The sequence below is a fragment of the Carcharodon carcharias genome, chromosome 12 (assembly GCF_017639515.1).
Source record: "Carcharodon carcharias isolate sCarCar2 chromosome 12, sCarCar2.pri, whole genome shotgun sequence".
NCBI lineage: Eukaryota > Metazoa > Chordata > Chondrichthyes > Lamniformes > Lamnidae > Carcharodon > Carcharodon carcharias.
In genome coordinates, this window is record NC_054478.1 from 96,789,865 (window position 1) to 96,802,944 (window position 13,080).

At 43.9% G+C, this 13,080-nt stretch overlaps 1 protein-coding gene and 1 pseudogene across 1 annotated transcript in view; both read right to left on the bottom strand.

The window, feature by feature from the left end:
* LOC121284777 (collagen alpha-2(V) chain-like) overlaps window positions 1-13,080 on the bottom strand; it is a 326,682-nt gene that overhangs the window by 44,606 nt on the left and 268,996 nt on the right. Inside the window, exons 37-42 of the mRNA XM_041200406.1 lie at window positions 12,684-12,737; window positions 9,798-9,851; window positions 9,089-9,196; window positions 8,927-8,980; window positions 4,691-4,744; window positions 3,789-3,950 (exon numbers count right to left, since the gene is read on the bottom strand). Of these exons, the coding sequence (XP_041056340.1) occupies window positions 3,789-3,950; window positions 4,691-4,744; window positions 8,927-8,980; window positions 9,089-9,196; window positions 9,798-9,851; window positions 12,684-12,737 (486 nt within the window). The remainder of the gene's footprint in view (window positions 1-3,788; window positions 3,951-4,690; window positions 4,745-8,926; window positions 8,981-9,088; window positions 9,197-9,797; window positions 9,852-12,683; window positions 12,738-13,080) is intronic.
* Window positions 10,949-11,340, bottom strand: LOC121285047 (annotated as a pseudogene).

Sequence of the window (13,080 nt, forward strand, 5' to 3'; positions counted from 1 at the left end):
CAACAAGTGGAGCAGTGCCAGTACAGTGGACAGATTAGGTAAGAATTGGCTGTAATAATTTATCATCCCTGAGAATGGTTTAAGCTCAGTCACATTACAGGGTGATGGTGCATCTTTAATGGCTTAGACCTTGTCTTCAATGGGATGCAACCCCATAACGTCCACTCTGTGACCGGGTAGGTTATGTCAGATGCCTGGAATGTGCATTTTTCTTGCTTCCAGGAACCTTCTCAGCACTTCCTCAAGGTTGGCTAAATGTTTAGATTCAGTCAGTCCAGTGACGAGGACATCATCTAAGTACACAACCACACGGGGAAATCCCTGCAGGAGATTCTCTATGGTTCACTGAAAAATGGCATATGCGGAGGAAACTCCAAACTGCAACCAGATGTATGGGTAGAGGCCTCTGTGAGTATTGGTTGTCACATACTCTCTTGGCATTCTGTCCAATTCCAACTGATAGGCATGACTCATGTTTAGCTTTGCATATGACTTGTCTCCTGCTAACTTGGTGCACAAGTCATCAATTTTGGGAATGGGGTATTTGTCTAACATTTTTTGCTCTGTTGACTCAGTTTGTAGTCACCGCATAGACGTATGGCCTGGTCTAGCTTGACAACTGGGATGATGGGTGCGGCCCACTCAGAAAATTGGAAAGACTGAATTATTCCCAGGTTTTCCAACCTACATAACTCTGCTTCTACTTTTTCTCTCAGTGATTGAGGCACCGGCCTGGCCTTGAAGAAGCGTGGTGTTTCCTGGGGATCAAAGTGTATTTCAGCTTGTATGTCCTTCAGTTTTTCCAATTCATCTAGAAACACAGTGTCAAATTTCTTCAAAGAGCTCTAGGATTCCATAAGACTTCAAATGGAATATTTCTGACTGGTCTAGTTTTATTTTTTGTAGCCAATCTCAACCCAAAAGACTGGGCCCCTCCCTCCATATGACTATCACAGGAAGCTAGGCTGTCTGCTGTTTGTAGCAGACTGGAATGGCAGCAATGCCTTTGACATGAGTGGATTCACCAATGTAGGTTCTCAGTTTGGCGGACGCGCGCTTCAATGTCAATGGCCGACTCTCTTCACTGAGGTACTTGAACATTTGCTCCCCAACAACAGTATCTGAAGCACTGGTATCCACCTCCACCTGCAGTTACTTGCCATTCACCTACACTGTCACTGCAATGGACTCAGATTTAACAGCAATCACACAATACAGAGAGTATACATCAGCAGCATCAGCTTCTGCAGTATTAGTTGACTCAATCAGGTTCATTCTCTGCTTTGCTGTTTGTTTGTTTTAGTTCTGCACTGCCTAGCCAGGTGTCCTTTCTCGTGGCAATAGTTGCACTCCGCCTCTCTAAATCTGCATATGTCTACTCCAGGATTCCCTCCATATCTATAGCAAATGCGAACCTTGTCAGCTGATGCATTGTAATTAGTCTCCCTGGCTTGTCGTTCAGTAGACAGGGGATCGCGCTGAAAATCTGCTGTGCCACTCTTTGTGCTATGCTCAGCGGCAGGCCTCTGCCTAACACGGTGCATAGCTCCATTATTCACGTACTACAAATCCTGAGAGTCTTTTGCGGCTCTCTCCATAGTGAGAGAAAGTTCCAGAGTTTGTGTGAAAGTAACATCCGATGCAGCAAGCAATGTCTGTCCCGCAGCACTTCATTCCAGGCATCCCTGAAATCCCAGTATTGGGTCAGCTGTTCCAGGTTCACCACAAAGGTAGCAACAGATTCCCCTGGAGCACAAACTCTTGTGTTGAATTTGAAACGTTTCATAATTACAGATGGCTTTGGTTAAAATACGACTTCACAAGCTCCACTAACTTGTTGTACGACTTCGTACTGGGCACATCAGGGGCAGTCAGGCTTCTAATAAGATTATACGTTTTGCTTCCACACACACGCTGGGCAGGATAGCTCATGTTTATCTTCAGCAGTAACTTCATTCACAATGAAATAGAAACTGAGTGTCTCGACATACTGACTCCAATTCTCTGCATGATTGGTAAGTACTTCTTAACTTTGTGTTACTGCAACGAGGGCGAAGTATGCAGCCTAAGTTGGTTTTATCCTCATCACCAATAACTTGAGGGAGGAGCGGGTTTAGTGCATATTGAGGACACATGTTAGGATGCTTACACGCTTGTCGCTATCTCTCTACCGGAAGCACCTCCTATGGCTTGGACCTATGATTGATTGACAGGAGGGAGGGACAACTAATCTAATTACTATCCTTATACTTCCAAGTCTTTGGTTATACCTTTTCAAACACCTTTAATTTGAATAAAGGTCTTGTATTTGATTCCTACCACTCAAGAAATGATCATTACTTGCAAAAATCTGTATTTTATGAACTCCTTAAATAATACATGCAAAAAGCACCACAAAGAGTTATGTCTTTCCTATTACATCGTGAGTGGCTGAATAGTATCTACAGCAATAGATTCTTCTGTAGCTAGGAGCTTAGATGACTAAAAAATCTGTAGAAGTAACAAATGAACCAAAACATTTTCATGGCAATCATGTTGATTTGTTTATTTAATATCTATTAAGCCCATATTTATTATGATGTATACCTGCTAGGTAACAAGAAAAAGCAACTGATAAATAAAACATTTCTGTAGATTAAGCGGGCTTTTTTTTTACTTATTGCACTCCCAGGGAGCAGGTTGGTCAGAAAGTGTGGGTAAACCACAACTCAGGATTCCCCTACACACTCCACAACTTGTCAGTGAGATCGTGCTTAGTCTCTGATTGACAGGTCAGACCTCCAGTCGGGTGAAGAGCCAGTCAATGAGGACTGCAACAATAGGTAAGTCTGCGTCGGAGACAGGAAAGGGATTGATCAATCAGGGATGGGGGAAGGCGGGAGGTCAATCTGTCAAGGGGGAGAAGGGGGCGTTTCAACCTCGGGTGGAAAGAGGAGGGGGGTTGACCAGTAGATGGAGTGGAGGTCTTCTCTCAGATGGGTGGGGTGGTGACAGGTTGGGCAGTGGAGGGGGAGGAAGGGCATGGTTGAACAGTTACGTTGCTGACTCTGGGAGTAGGTTAGAGGTCTTGTGGTGGGGGGGGTGGAGAGGGGGAGGTGGTGGGAACAAAAGCCTGGGGAATGGAAGTTGGGGAAATCAAATTTCAGAGGTTGTGAGTGAATTGGCGGCCTCATGCTGTAGGGGGTAAATTGGGGGCCTGGTGTTGCGGGGGTGGGGAGGCAGTTGGAAGCCTCATGTTGATGGTGATTGGGGTGTGGTGGCTGATCATGTACGTCAGAGGAGGGGAGGGTGTGTGGGGGAAAGGATGTGAGATGGGGGGGGAATGGTGCCCGAGTGCAAAGGCTTCTCAGGCAGGCACCTGGATCGAGGAGATAGTTGTAAGGACAATCACCTCCTGAATCCACTAAGTCCTGACCTTGATAGAGGTGCCCGATTACTGAACCTTAGGAAACAGAGCTAAAGTTGAAAACTTTCAACTTGAGGTCTGATTAAGATGAAGCCTGCCTTTTTGGAGAGTGCTTTGAGGTGAGTTTGAGTCAGGAAATAAATGTTTCACACTTCAACCTTACACCAACCCAAAACTACCACATTCATTTCAGTTAAAATTCAGCTGTGTGTGTGCATTGTAGGAAGTGTATAATGCACAGTGCCTGCCAATTTGCATAATTGGATCCGCCTCAATGCTGAAGAGCAAATAAAAACCGGGATGGCAATACTTAATGTCACGAGAAACATTCTACACAAATTCATTTTAAGCTTATGATTTTTTTAAGTCTAATTGTACTTACAGTTGGACCATCTTCTCCAGGTTCACCTTTATCACCAGGGCTACCAGCTGTTCCAGAAGGGCCAGGGTCACCAGTCTTTCCAGGTGGACCTGTGTCACCCCGAAGACCTGGAGGACCTTCTTTTCCAGGAGCCCCCAAGGGACCAATAGGACCTGGATCACCCTGGGAACAAGAGAGGAAAAACTCATTCTAATCTTTTATTCTTTTTTGCACAGATTACTCCTAATTTGTACCAACATTTTCTTATGCTCCGAAATTTAATTTTATTAGATATTGAGGGGGTAGTTTTAACAGAATGGTGGGATCGGTGTATGGGAGGCCCAACATTGGCACACTACTGGCTGCTTTCTATTTAGCTAGAACCTTTTCTTCAGCAGCACTGTTTGTTCCTAGGTAATAGGCTGAAAAATATCAGTATTATGTCAAAATCTTCATATTCCATAAGCTGAGTTTCATCGTATTAATTCAGCTAAAAGGTAGCAGTTTTGTACTATGCAGCTCTTAACATTACGCTAACATGTTACCCTAGACTTAACCTATCTATAGGTTAGATAGGTTCTATATCCTATATACGATCTATAAATGGGTACTTAAGTTCACAGCCACTTGATTCTGAGGGATATTCCCTCCACCAGAGATAAATGATCATATTGTTTTTGGCAACAGCCTCAAGTCAAACTGAACAAAGTTCAGCTTCAGGGAACATTCACTTTTGTTATGTTCCTGTTGAAGCTAATCCCAATCATTACATTGTTTTTGTGGTTGATTAAAAATGAAGCATAAATGAATGTCAAGATTGATTCAAGGAAAGTTATGTACAGTGCTCATTGTCAGCATATTCCACAAGAAAATCTCAGGTTTTATGACAGCTAAGAATTATTTCCTCGAGAATCATTACTCACGGTTGCTCCTGGTGGTCCAACTCGACCTGCAGGTCCTGGAAAGCCAGTGGCACCCTAGTTACAGAGGAAATGTTGTTAAGTGTTAGCCAAGGCTGAATGTATATTGATAACCTTTCAAAATGTATTGTTAATATCTTTGCAATTCTTAAATGAGCTAAAATTCTATACAATGATCCTAAAAGTCTATAATTGGGCAAAATGGTAACTGATAAAATACAAGTAAGTGTAAGATTGGGAATAAAATGAGCAGTATACCAATTCCTAATGGCATTAAAATAGGTGAGATCTAGATGTCTGGACAGTGCAGAACAGCTGATCAGCAAAGTAGCTGAAACCGTACAGGCTATACTCAAATTGACATCTCGAGTTTAGTCTTAATTTTGAGCAGCAAGGTACAAGATGGTGCAGAGGAGAGCAGTGAATTACATTGGAGCTTGTACAGAACAAGGGAATCCTGAGTACCATTTCAACCCAAAATGTGATAGTAGATCACAAGTTCAAACAGATGACAGATCAATTTAGGAATGATGTCCTTCATGCAAAGAAAACTTGGAATCATTTAAGTGGCAGTCGCTGGTGTGATGGATGAGTATAGGCTTTGCTAGATGGATGAGCTGAATGGCATTTTTCATCCACATATGCCTGGTGTTCACAGTGCTATAATGAAAATGGAAATAATAGTGCCTGGCTAGAGGAATGTGGTTATTTTATCTGACATTTTAATAAAAAAGACAAACTGTATCAATATCAGAAAAATCACATCCAAGGGTGAATTTTATGCCCCCTACACCTCCCCCGCCCCTGCCGTCAGTGGGTTAGTAAGCCCATAAAATTCTCTTACTGGCCCGACTCTGACCTGGCGGAAATTTAACGGTGTTCAATTGAGGCCAAGGGACCAGCATGCCCTAACCCAAACTGATGCACTTAACTGGTAGATGTAGGATCGGAATCCCTTCCAAATGGGAAATTTGCTGAATATAAAAATCCAAACCTACAGGCATGTTTTGGCCTCATGTTTTGACCGATAAATACAAAAGTCAAGCTGCAGCCAACAGCACAGGGCTGGGCAGCAAGGGGCTAATTCGGACATTTAGTAAAAGACAGTGGCTCATCAAAAGGATTTGGACATTGACTGATTGCTATCATGGGACAACAGACCAGGGAATTGCCATTACCTGCTATTGGCTAATGGAATTAAGAGACTGATCACCCTATACAATGGTACAAGAAACATTCCATTGATAAAACACAGCTAAGGAATTGTGATACAACTAAGGCCAGCATCATAGGCAATGGTACTGGAATCTGGCCATTCTAACTATGATTGGTTCCTCTCGAGGAGAGGAATGGGTCAAACCTTTAGCAACCTCCGAGCTAGGTGCTGTTACTGTATTGCCTCAAAATAGCAGGAGAATTGTTTAAACAATGTGTGAGTTGATTATATTCATCTGGGCTATTTTTCCATGGAATGACTGTACTGTTTCAACCAGCATGACCTGAGCATATTCACCTGAACTATGTGTGAAATAAACTAAGAGGTATTGCTGAAAAAAGACATGTTGTCAAAGCTTTTTGTCTTGCACTCATCAGAACAATCACAATACCGATGTCAGGAGAAGCAACAACTTTATACTGCATGAGAAGAGAATGCTGATTGGTTGGCAAGTGGACTCAGATTGATAGAGGTATTGCCATGGAGAATGCACCAATTAATGGTGACTGACAGTCAACAAGCATTGTTTGAAATTTAAACCAGCAGCTTGACTTCGATTGCTCAAGGTATTGCCCTAAGGGATGAATAGTTCAGTCTGCTACAGTCTAGAGTGTCATCAGTCACATCCTCCGTGGGTAGCCCTTGTCCCCGAGGAGCCAGCCCTGCAGCCTCTGTGGAACCTGGAAGATGTCAGGGATCTGAGACCTGCTAAAGATGTAGGAGCCATGGACGGTCCCTGGGAATCATGTGCAGACCTGTAAGATGTATTTGTGATGGTCGCAGGCCAGCTGAGCATTCAGTGAGTGAAACTTGCAGTTTACGTAGTTGACTGCTTGTTCCACTGAGATCTAAGCGCCACATGAGTGCAGTTGATGAAACCCTGCACCTTTGAAAAACCACAGATCTGTGCAAATCCCAGCGCTCTCACTTCCTGGCTTTCCTGATCCTGGGCAAAATGCACAAAGTTTTATGCCTTCGCAAAGATGGCTTCCGTGACCTCCTGGATACACTTGTGCGTAGAGGTATGCGATCCTGCACAGGTCACCTGTGGAGCCCTGGAAGGAGCCACTGGCATAAAAATTGAGCACCGTTGTCACTTTCACAGCCATTGGCAGTGGATGCCCTCCATGTCCCTATGGAGCCAAATCCTGCAGCAGGTGGTATATGTGACCGACCAGTTCCCTAGACATATGCAATTTTCAGTGACACTGGTGTTGGTCACCTGCAGGAATGACAGACACTGTCTATAGATCCTGGATCTAGCGAGGCGCCTATGAGTGACAGCTCTCTGTGGATCTTCAGCTGCATTTGCAGCAGCTCCTGCCACCCCTTCATCTTGAGAGAGTTGCTCCTCCCTTTGCTGAACTAGGTGCCTCCGCCGCTCTCTTCTTCTTCTCTGCTCCCTGTAAGCCATGAGGCATACTACTAAATCACCAGGCTCCATGATCCTGATGTTTCCCTGCTGCAGGATCTAAGAGAATGATGAGTGGGTAAGCATAGGTATATTAAGAACCTCTCTTGGTTAAGTCTGAAGGCACCTTCACACATGCAAGAGAGTGCTGGCCACCACTTGCATGGCCAGTGTGTAGTGAGCTCATTGGCAATCTGAATCCCCACCCACCTCTGCCTCACTCCACTTGAACGACTGGCAGAAGATTTGCCCATTGGACTGCATGCTGTGCTCTCAGCTCAGGAACAGGCATTCTCCTAACCCACACTGCAAGGCTGCACTGTTAGCTTGAAGCATGATGGATACTGATCCACACCTTAATAAAGCCATTGCAAGGGGCTGTGGGTGCCTCCACCAGTGACTGCGCCATGGCAAGGGAATTCTGCAACTTGCCCAGTCGGCCAATTGCTCTGCTGCCCCCTAAAACGCACATTAATTCGCAGTCTGCGCCTGAGGGGTGAAAAGTTCTGGAGCATTTGGTGGCACTTTCATGCTTTTACGTTGCTTAAGTGGGCAGGAACGCTTCAGAAGCCCAACTCCAAGCAGGTCAATGGAGCTGCAGCTGAACGGTCTCAGCTTCAGATGAATGCTCACTTTTGACAAGGTTTTCCAAGCATGCAGCTGCTTCCCTCACCTCCCTCCCCCCACACCTGGCATGTGTTTGAGTCTTTCCTTCAGTCTGTTTGTGTTGCCTTGCCCCCACCCACCCACACCCCCACCATTGGCCTGACCCGCACTGGCGCCCTTGCCCCGGCATCACACTGCAAGCCAGCCAGGGCAAAGCGACTTCCTGTGCCACCCCCCCAACTCCGCGAATGTGCAGCAGCCTCTTCCATGATGTCCTGTGAGTGATACTCGCAGGCGCTGCCACAAGGTTGTGTGCACTCACCTCCGAGTTCCCCTCGAAGCTCAGGTCACCAGGTGCACACCTTTTAAAGGCAGTCAGGAAGCACGCTGTTCTGAAGTCACACCAACTTGGGCAGTAAATTTGACGTGGGGGGATGGTTCCAGCAAGCAGAGCTTATAATTCGATTCAAATATATTAAAATGATGTTCCCAACATGCGGCAACGTGAAACACAGCTCGCCATTGGCGGGTGGAGCAGACAATTGCAAACTGGTTTCATGAGGGCATAAAATAGATTTTTGGCCTTCTCGCCATATTGTCCCCCCGCCCCACCCACCGTGATGCACGATGCCAGTCATTGTGCAAATTCTAAAGCTATAGGAACATAGGCCACATGCCATGGAGCCACAGGCCAGGATTTTCCGGCCCCGGCACTGGCAGGCATCAGTGCAGGCAGGTGTGGGCAATTTTCCCGTCCCCCCCACTACAATGACCACTGGTGTCGATGCCGGAAACCCCTCCCTCAATAATTTCCCTTCAAAGTGATTAATTATATGTGAAGCACTTTGGGGTATTTGAGACAATGCATTTGAAAATTATAACCCTTTCTTCCAACTGCCTTACTAAATACATTCAAGGCACTTCTTATGAAAGAAGCAATGGATTGAAATATTAAATGCAAGCGAAAAGTTGAAAAAGGATATAAGGTTTGAAAAATCATACTTACAGGTGGTCCCTGAGTACCACGTCCACCTTTTAGACCTGGGACACCAAGAGGTCCCTAAGAAATTAATTTGGAAGTGATAAGTTGTACAATACATTATCTATAATCATGAATAACTGTTAATTATTAATTTCATGTTAGTAAGTGTTTTAATAACTTCCTTACTGGTGGACCTGGGGATCCTGCCAGTCCTTGTGGTCCTGGAGAACCAGCATCACCTTTCTGACCAGGCTCACCAGTTTCACCTTTGCCTCCAGGCTGTCCATCGCTGCCCTGTTTCAAATGAAATCAGGTAGTTTAGTGGGTAGGTATGTTATAAGAGAGAGAGAAAGAATACCTTATGTCTGATGCATACATTTTTCAAAATATGATTACATTTGTACCAGAGTTATGGTTTTCCAAGCAGTAGGGTAGGGTGATGTTTTCTTTTATTGAGCTACAATAGCTCTCTAATATGAGTTGAGTTTCCCCATTAGATTTTCTCCCATTTAATTTTCATGTTTAACAATTCCTTCATATGTAATGTTGGCAAGGATTGAGACTATCCTACTTTTTGGTTAGACAACCCAATCGACTCATTTCTACATAGGTTAGGAGATCTTTCGTGGTGAAAGCATAGTCTGGCTATTCCACAGTTTCGTGTTGTTTATCCACCATTTAATGTGAGGCATAAATTAATGAGCCCATGCTGTTGCTGATGTTTATAGTAGCAATCATCACATTTTTCAACTGCCTTTACCACTATACACCTATACAAGTTTCACTGAATAAGTTGGTGATTGATATGTTAACTATTTAATAAATCCAACTGTTGTTAGAGAAGTATCTTAAAGAAAACATATTTAAAGTAACTTTTCAGACACAGGAAACTTACAGGTGGTCCAGAAAATCCAACAGCACCAGTGGGACCAGTCTCACCACGAGAGCCCTGAGAAAGGATGAAGAAAGTCGCCATCACAAAACTTCACAGAATGATTAGAGATTTATAAGAGTCTGTTACATAATCTATTCCTGATCCTAAAGTTTGTGCTATTCTAATACACAGTTTGTTGAGTTTTAAGAACAACAATTGCACTCAATTATTTTTAATAATTCTGAGTTCTACCTGTCCTCATCAAATCTGTCTATTTCTTTTTTTCTTTAGAAATAGGTCTATTTACCTCTTGAACTCATTCACACTTTCCACTTCAACGGCCTTTACTGCTGGCCTTTCCATTAATTAACTGCTTGAAAAGATTTTCACCCGTCTTTTCCTATTTGGTCTTGGACCCACAGATATTTGAACCATTTGCTATAAATTATAATCCCCCTGACTCAGCGTTTTCAATTCTGTTCAAAGTCCTTATATCATAAATTCCTCTTTAAACACTACAAAAGTAACTAATCCCTAATCACACATTCAATCATATGTCCATATTTGATAAGAAGACCAGGGCAACACATTTTTAGATAAGGCTTTTGGAAATCTGATAGAACAGGAAGCTTTTAAAAATGTTGGCAATGTACAAACATAACAAGCCTTTAAATCTTGGGAGGGTGTATATAACTTCCTAATGATCACTCCGTAAGAATAAAAATTGTAAAATAGAAAATATATACTTGTCTCTTTTACTGACTACATCAAGGGTGCCACACTGCACAGTGCAAAACAAAATCCTACATGTGACAATATAAATCTCCTGTTTTAACTCTATAATTGTTCAATGCAGCATTGAAGCTCATGGTAATTGAAAAAATCTGCAGAGATGAAGAGGGCAATCATCACCAGCCAAGGTAAGTAAATTGTCTGCACTTTGAATAGTGATAGAGCAGCTTAAAACAAACTATTATGTGCTGTAGAATTATGGGGCTAGGCTCAAATTTGATCCAGAAGGCTGGATTTTCCTGAAGGTTTCAGAACCCCATTGTCAGGCTTGAATATGGATCAGAAGCCTGCACTGAGTGAGAAACATTCACTCATTGTGATTTGCCCCAGAGTGGCCAATTTATTTTTTTTTTAGCTTTTGATTTTGTCCATGAAACATATCACTTTCCTCTGAAATAGATGTCAATGACATACTTGGCTTGTGAGTCTTTGCCATAATTCTTGACAACACAACTGCAGCCCACAACCTTGTGAGGTTTCCTTCTCGGTCTATTTTGCACAGGCCTACCCATTCACCAAGTTTCTTGTTGGCATCAACCTTAATCGGGTTGATCTGATGCTCAGCACAGAGTGCCTCTACCAACTTAACATACTGTGCCTCATCGCAATTGCCTGCCAGGACACACAAATGAGCCTGTCGCTTGTCCAGCACCTTGACATCTGTCTGGAGACCACAACACAAGCCATCGTGGATGTACGCAGTTTCCAGCACTTCCTGAAGTGCAATGTTAACATCCATGACACCGCCTGCAGCTATGCATTCCTCGGCCATTGCGCTGCTCCTGGTCCTGGAAAAGGGCAGTTTCCTGCGCGAGCAGATCTGGGGACACGATATGGCCAGAGAAGGTGGGTTCACTGTGCAATTAAACACAGCGGGTGGGTTCTTGAAGCCAATCAGAGGCGTCCCTTCTTGGATGCAGCAGTAAGATGCTATTCAAGGAAAGTGAGGGAGAAAGTGCTTCAATGGAGGCACCCTCCTTCCAGCTTTTTAAATTTAAAATAAAAAATAGCCTTTGAAGCTGGGCCACCATTGAAGGGGGAAGTGGGTAGGGGGTGGGGTGGGGGAGGTGGGGGAGTTGCAAAACCACTCTGCAGTGTGGCTGCACCCAGGTAGGCAGGGAGGGCCTCTAAACCTGCCTTGGTGGGCTTGTCTCCTGGTCTGCAGCTGGGAGGGCAGTTCTAGGCAGCTAAGCTGGTCCCCGTCACCTCTGGCAACCTGGAGGCTAACTGGAAAATACCCGTCAGCCTCCTTCAATTGGCTTTAAGTGGCATTCATTCATTTAATCAGCTATGTGCCACGTCCTGGCAGGTAGCCCTGCTGACCTCCCCCTTCCATCCCAGCTCCGGGAAAATAGTCCGGGATCAGGATGGAGCCAGGGAACTGGTACTCAGACGGGCGGTGCTACTTTTGGTGCCTTCCCACCTCCATATTTGGCCCTGGCAGGACATCAAAATCCAGCTCAGAATGTCAGAAAACATACTTTTGAATCTGAAATTGTAATTCCAATTCCATAACATGGTCAAATCCACAAAAAATATTACCTTATTCCTGCAAAGTTACAAATCCTAGACTAGCAATGTTTTATGCTACTGCATCTTCCATATTAAATGCTCTTTCCTCTGCTGCATTACTTATGCCTGGTGACACTTTCGTGCATTTAAAAAAATCTTCTTCCAATATGTCAGCAAATGTTTCATGTGCTTTGGCTCAGGGCCTCTTGGAGTAAGTCTACAGAATCAGCTCGTGTCAGATATGTGGGGCATATCCGTGATGCATGCTCAGGCCTCATTAATGATTGAGTTCAACAAAAGACTAAATACCCACCAGGGGAAGAAGAGAGATTTTTAAGTCATCTTTCTAGGCTTAGTTTGAACTACCAAAACAGTGGTAGTTCATGGCAGCCCGCTTCTTCACCTTGCCCCACACTTGCAGAGTGGTGCCTCTTGAGCTATATATAACCAATTGTCTCTCTCTAATGGAGAGAGGTGCCTATATTCCTTTGTGGACTTGGGCTAATCATTAACAAAAAGTTTAAAACCAGATCCCAGTGTTGAAATATCCCAACCCACTGCACTATTTTTCTGAAACATTTTACATTCATAACTTGTACTTACAGGAGATCCACGGGAACCCAGCGGGCCAGGAGGTCCAATAGAACCAGGTTCACCCTACATTTTGTTAAAAAAAAAGGTAGTTACCAGCAATAAGATAAAAACACAGCAATGTCAATATTCAGGTCAAAGCCTTGTGTAAAGCATTTTTAATATCTCTTGTATTTCTGTTTGTAAGTAAAATGTAACAGTTGTGGTGTGGATTAAGCTTGTTGGAGCTCACCGGGTGTTAAAAACATGAAACCTGGAGGATATTGGGATGAAGGGAGAAAAATTCTGACTGAAGACATCATCGCTGGGGCTCATATTGGACTTTTAAAAATGAAAACAGTTTTCACTGAAGAAGGGCACACACGGACCAACATGTCAGGGCTTGTCATTAAGGTGGTGACCCAATCTA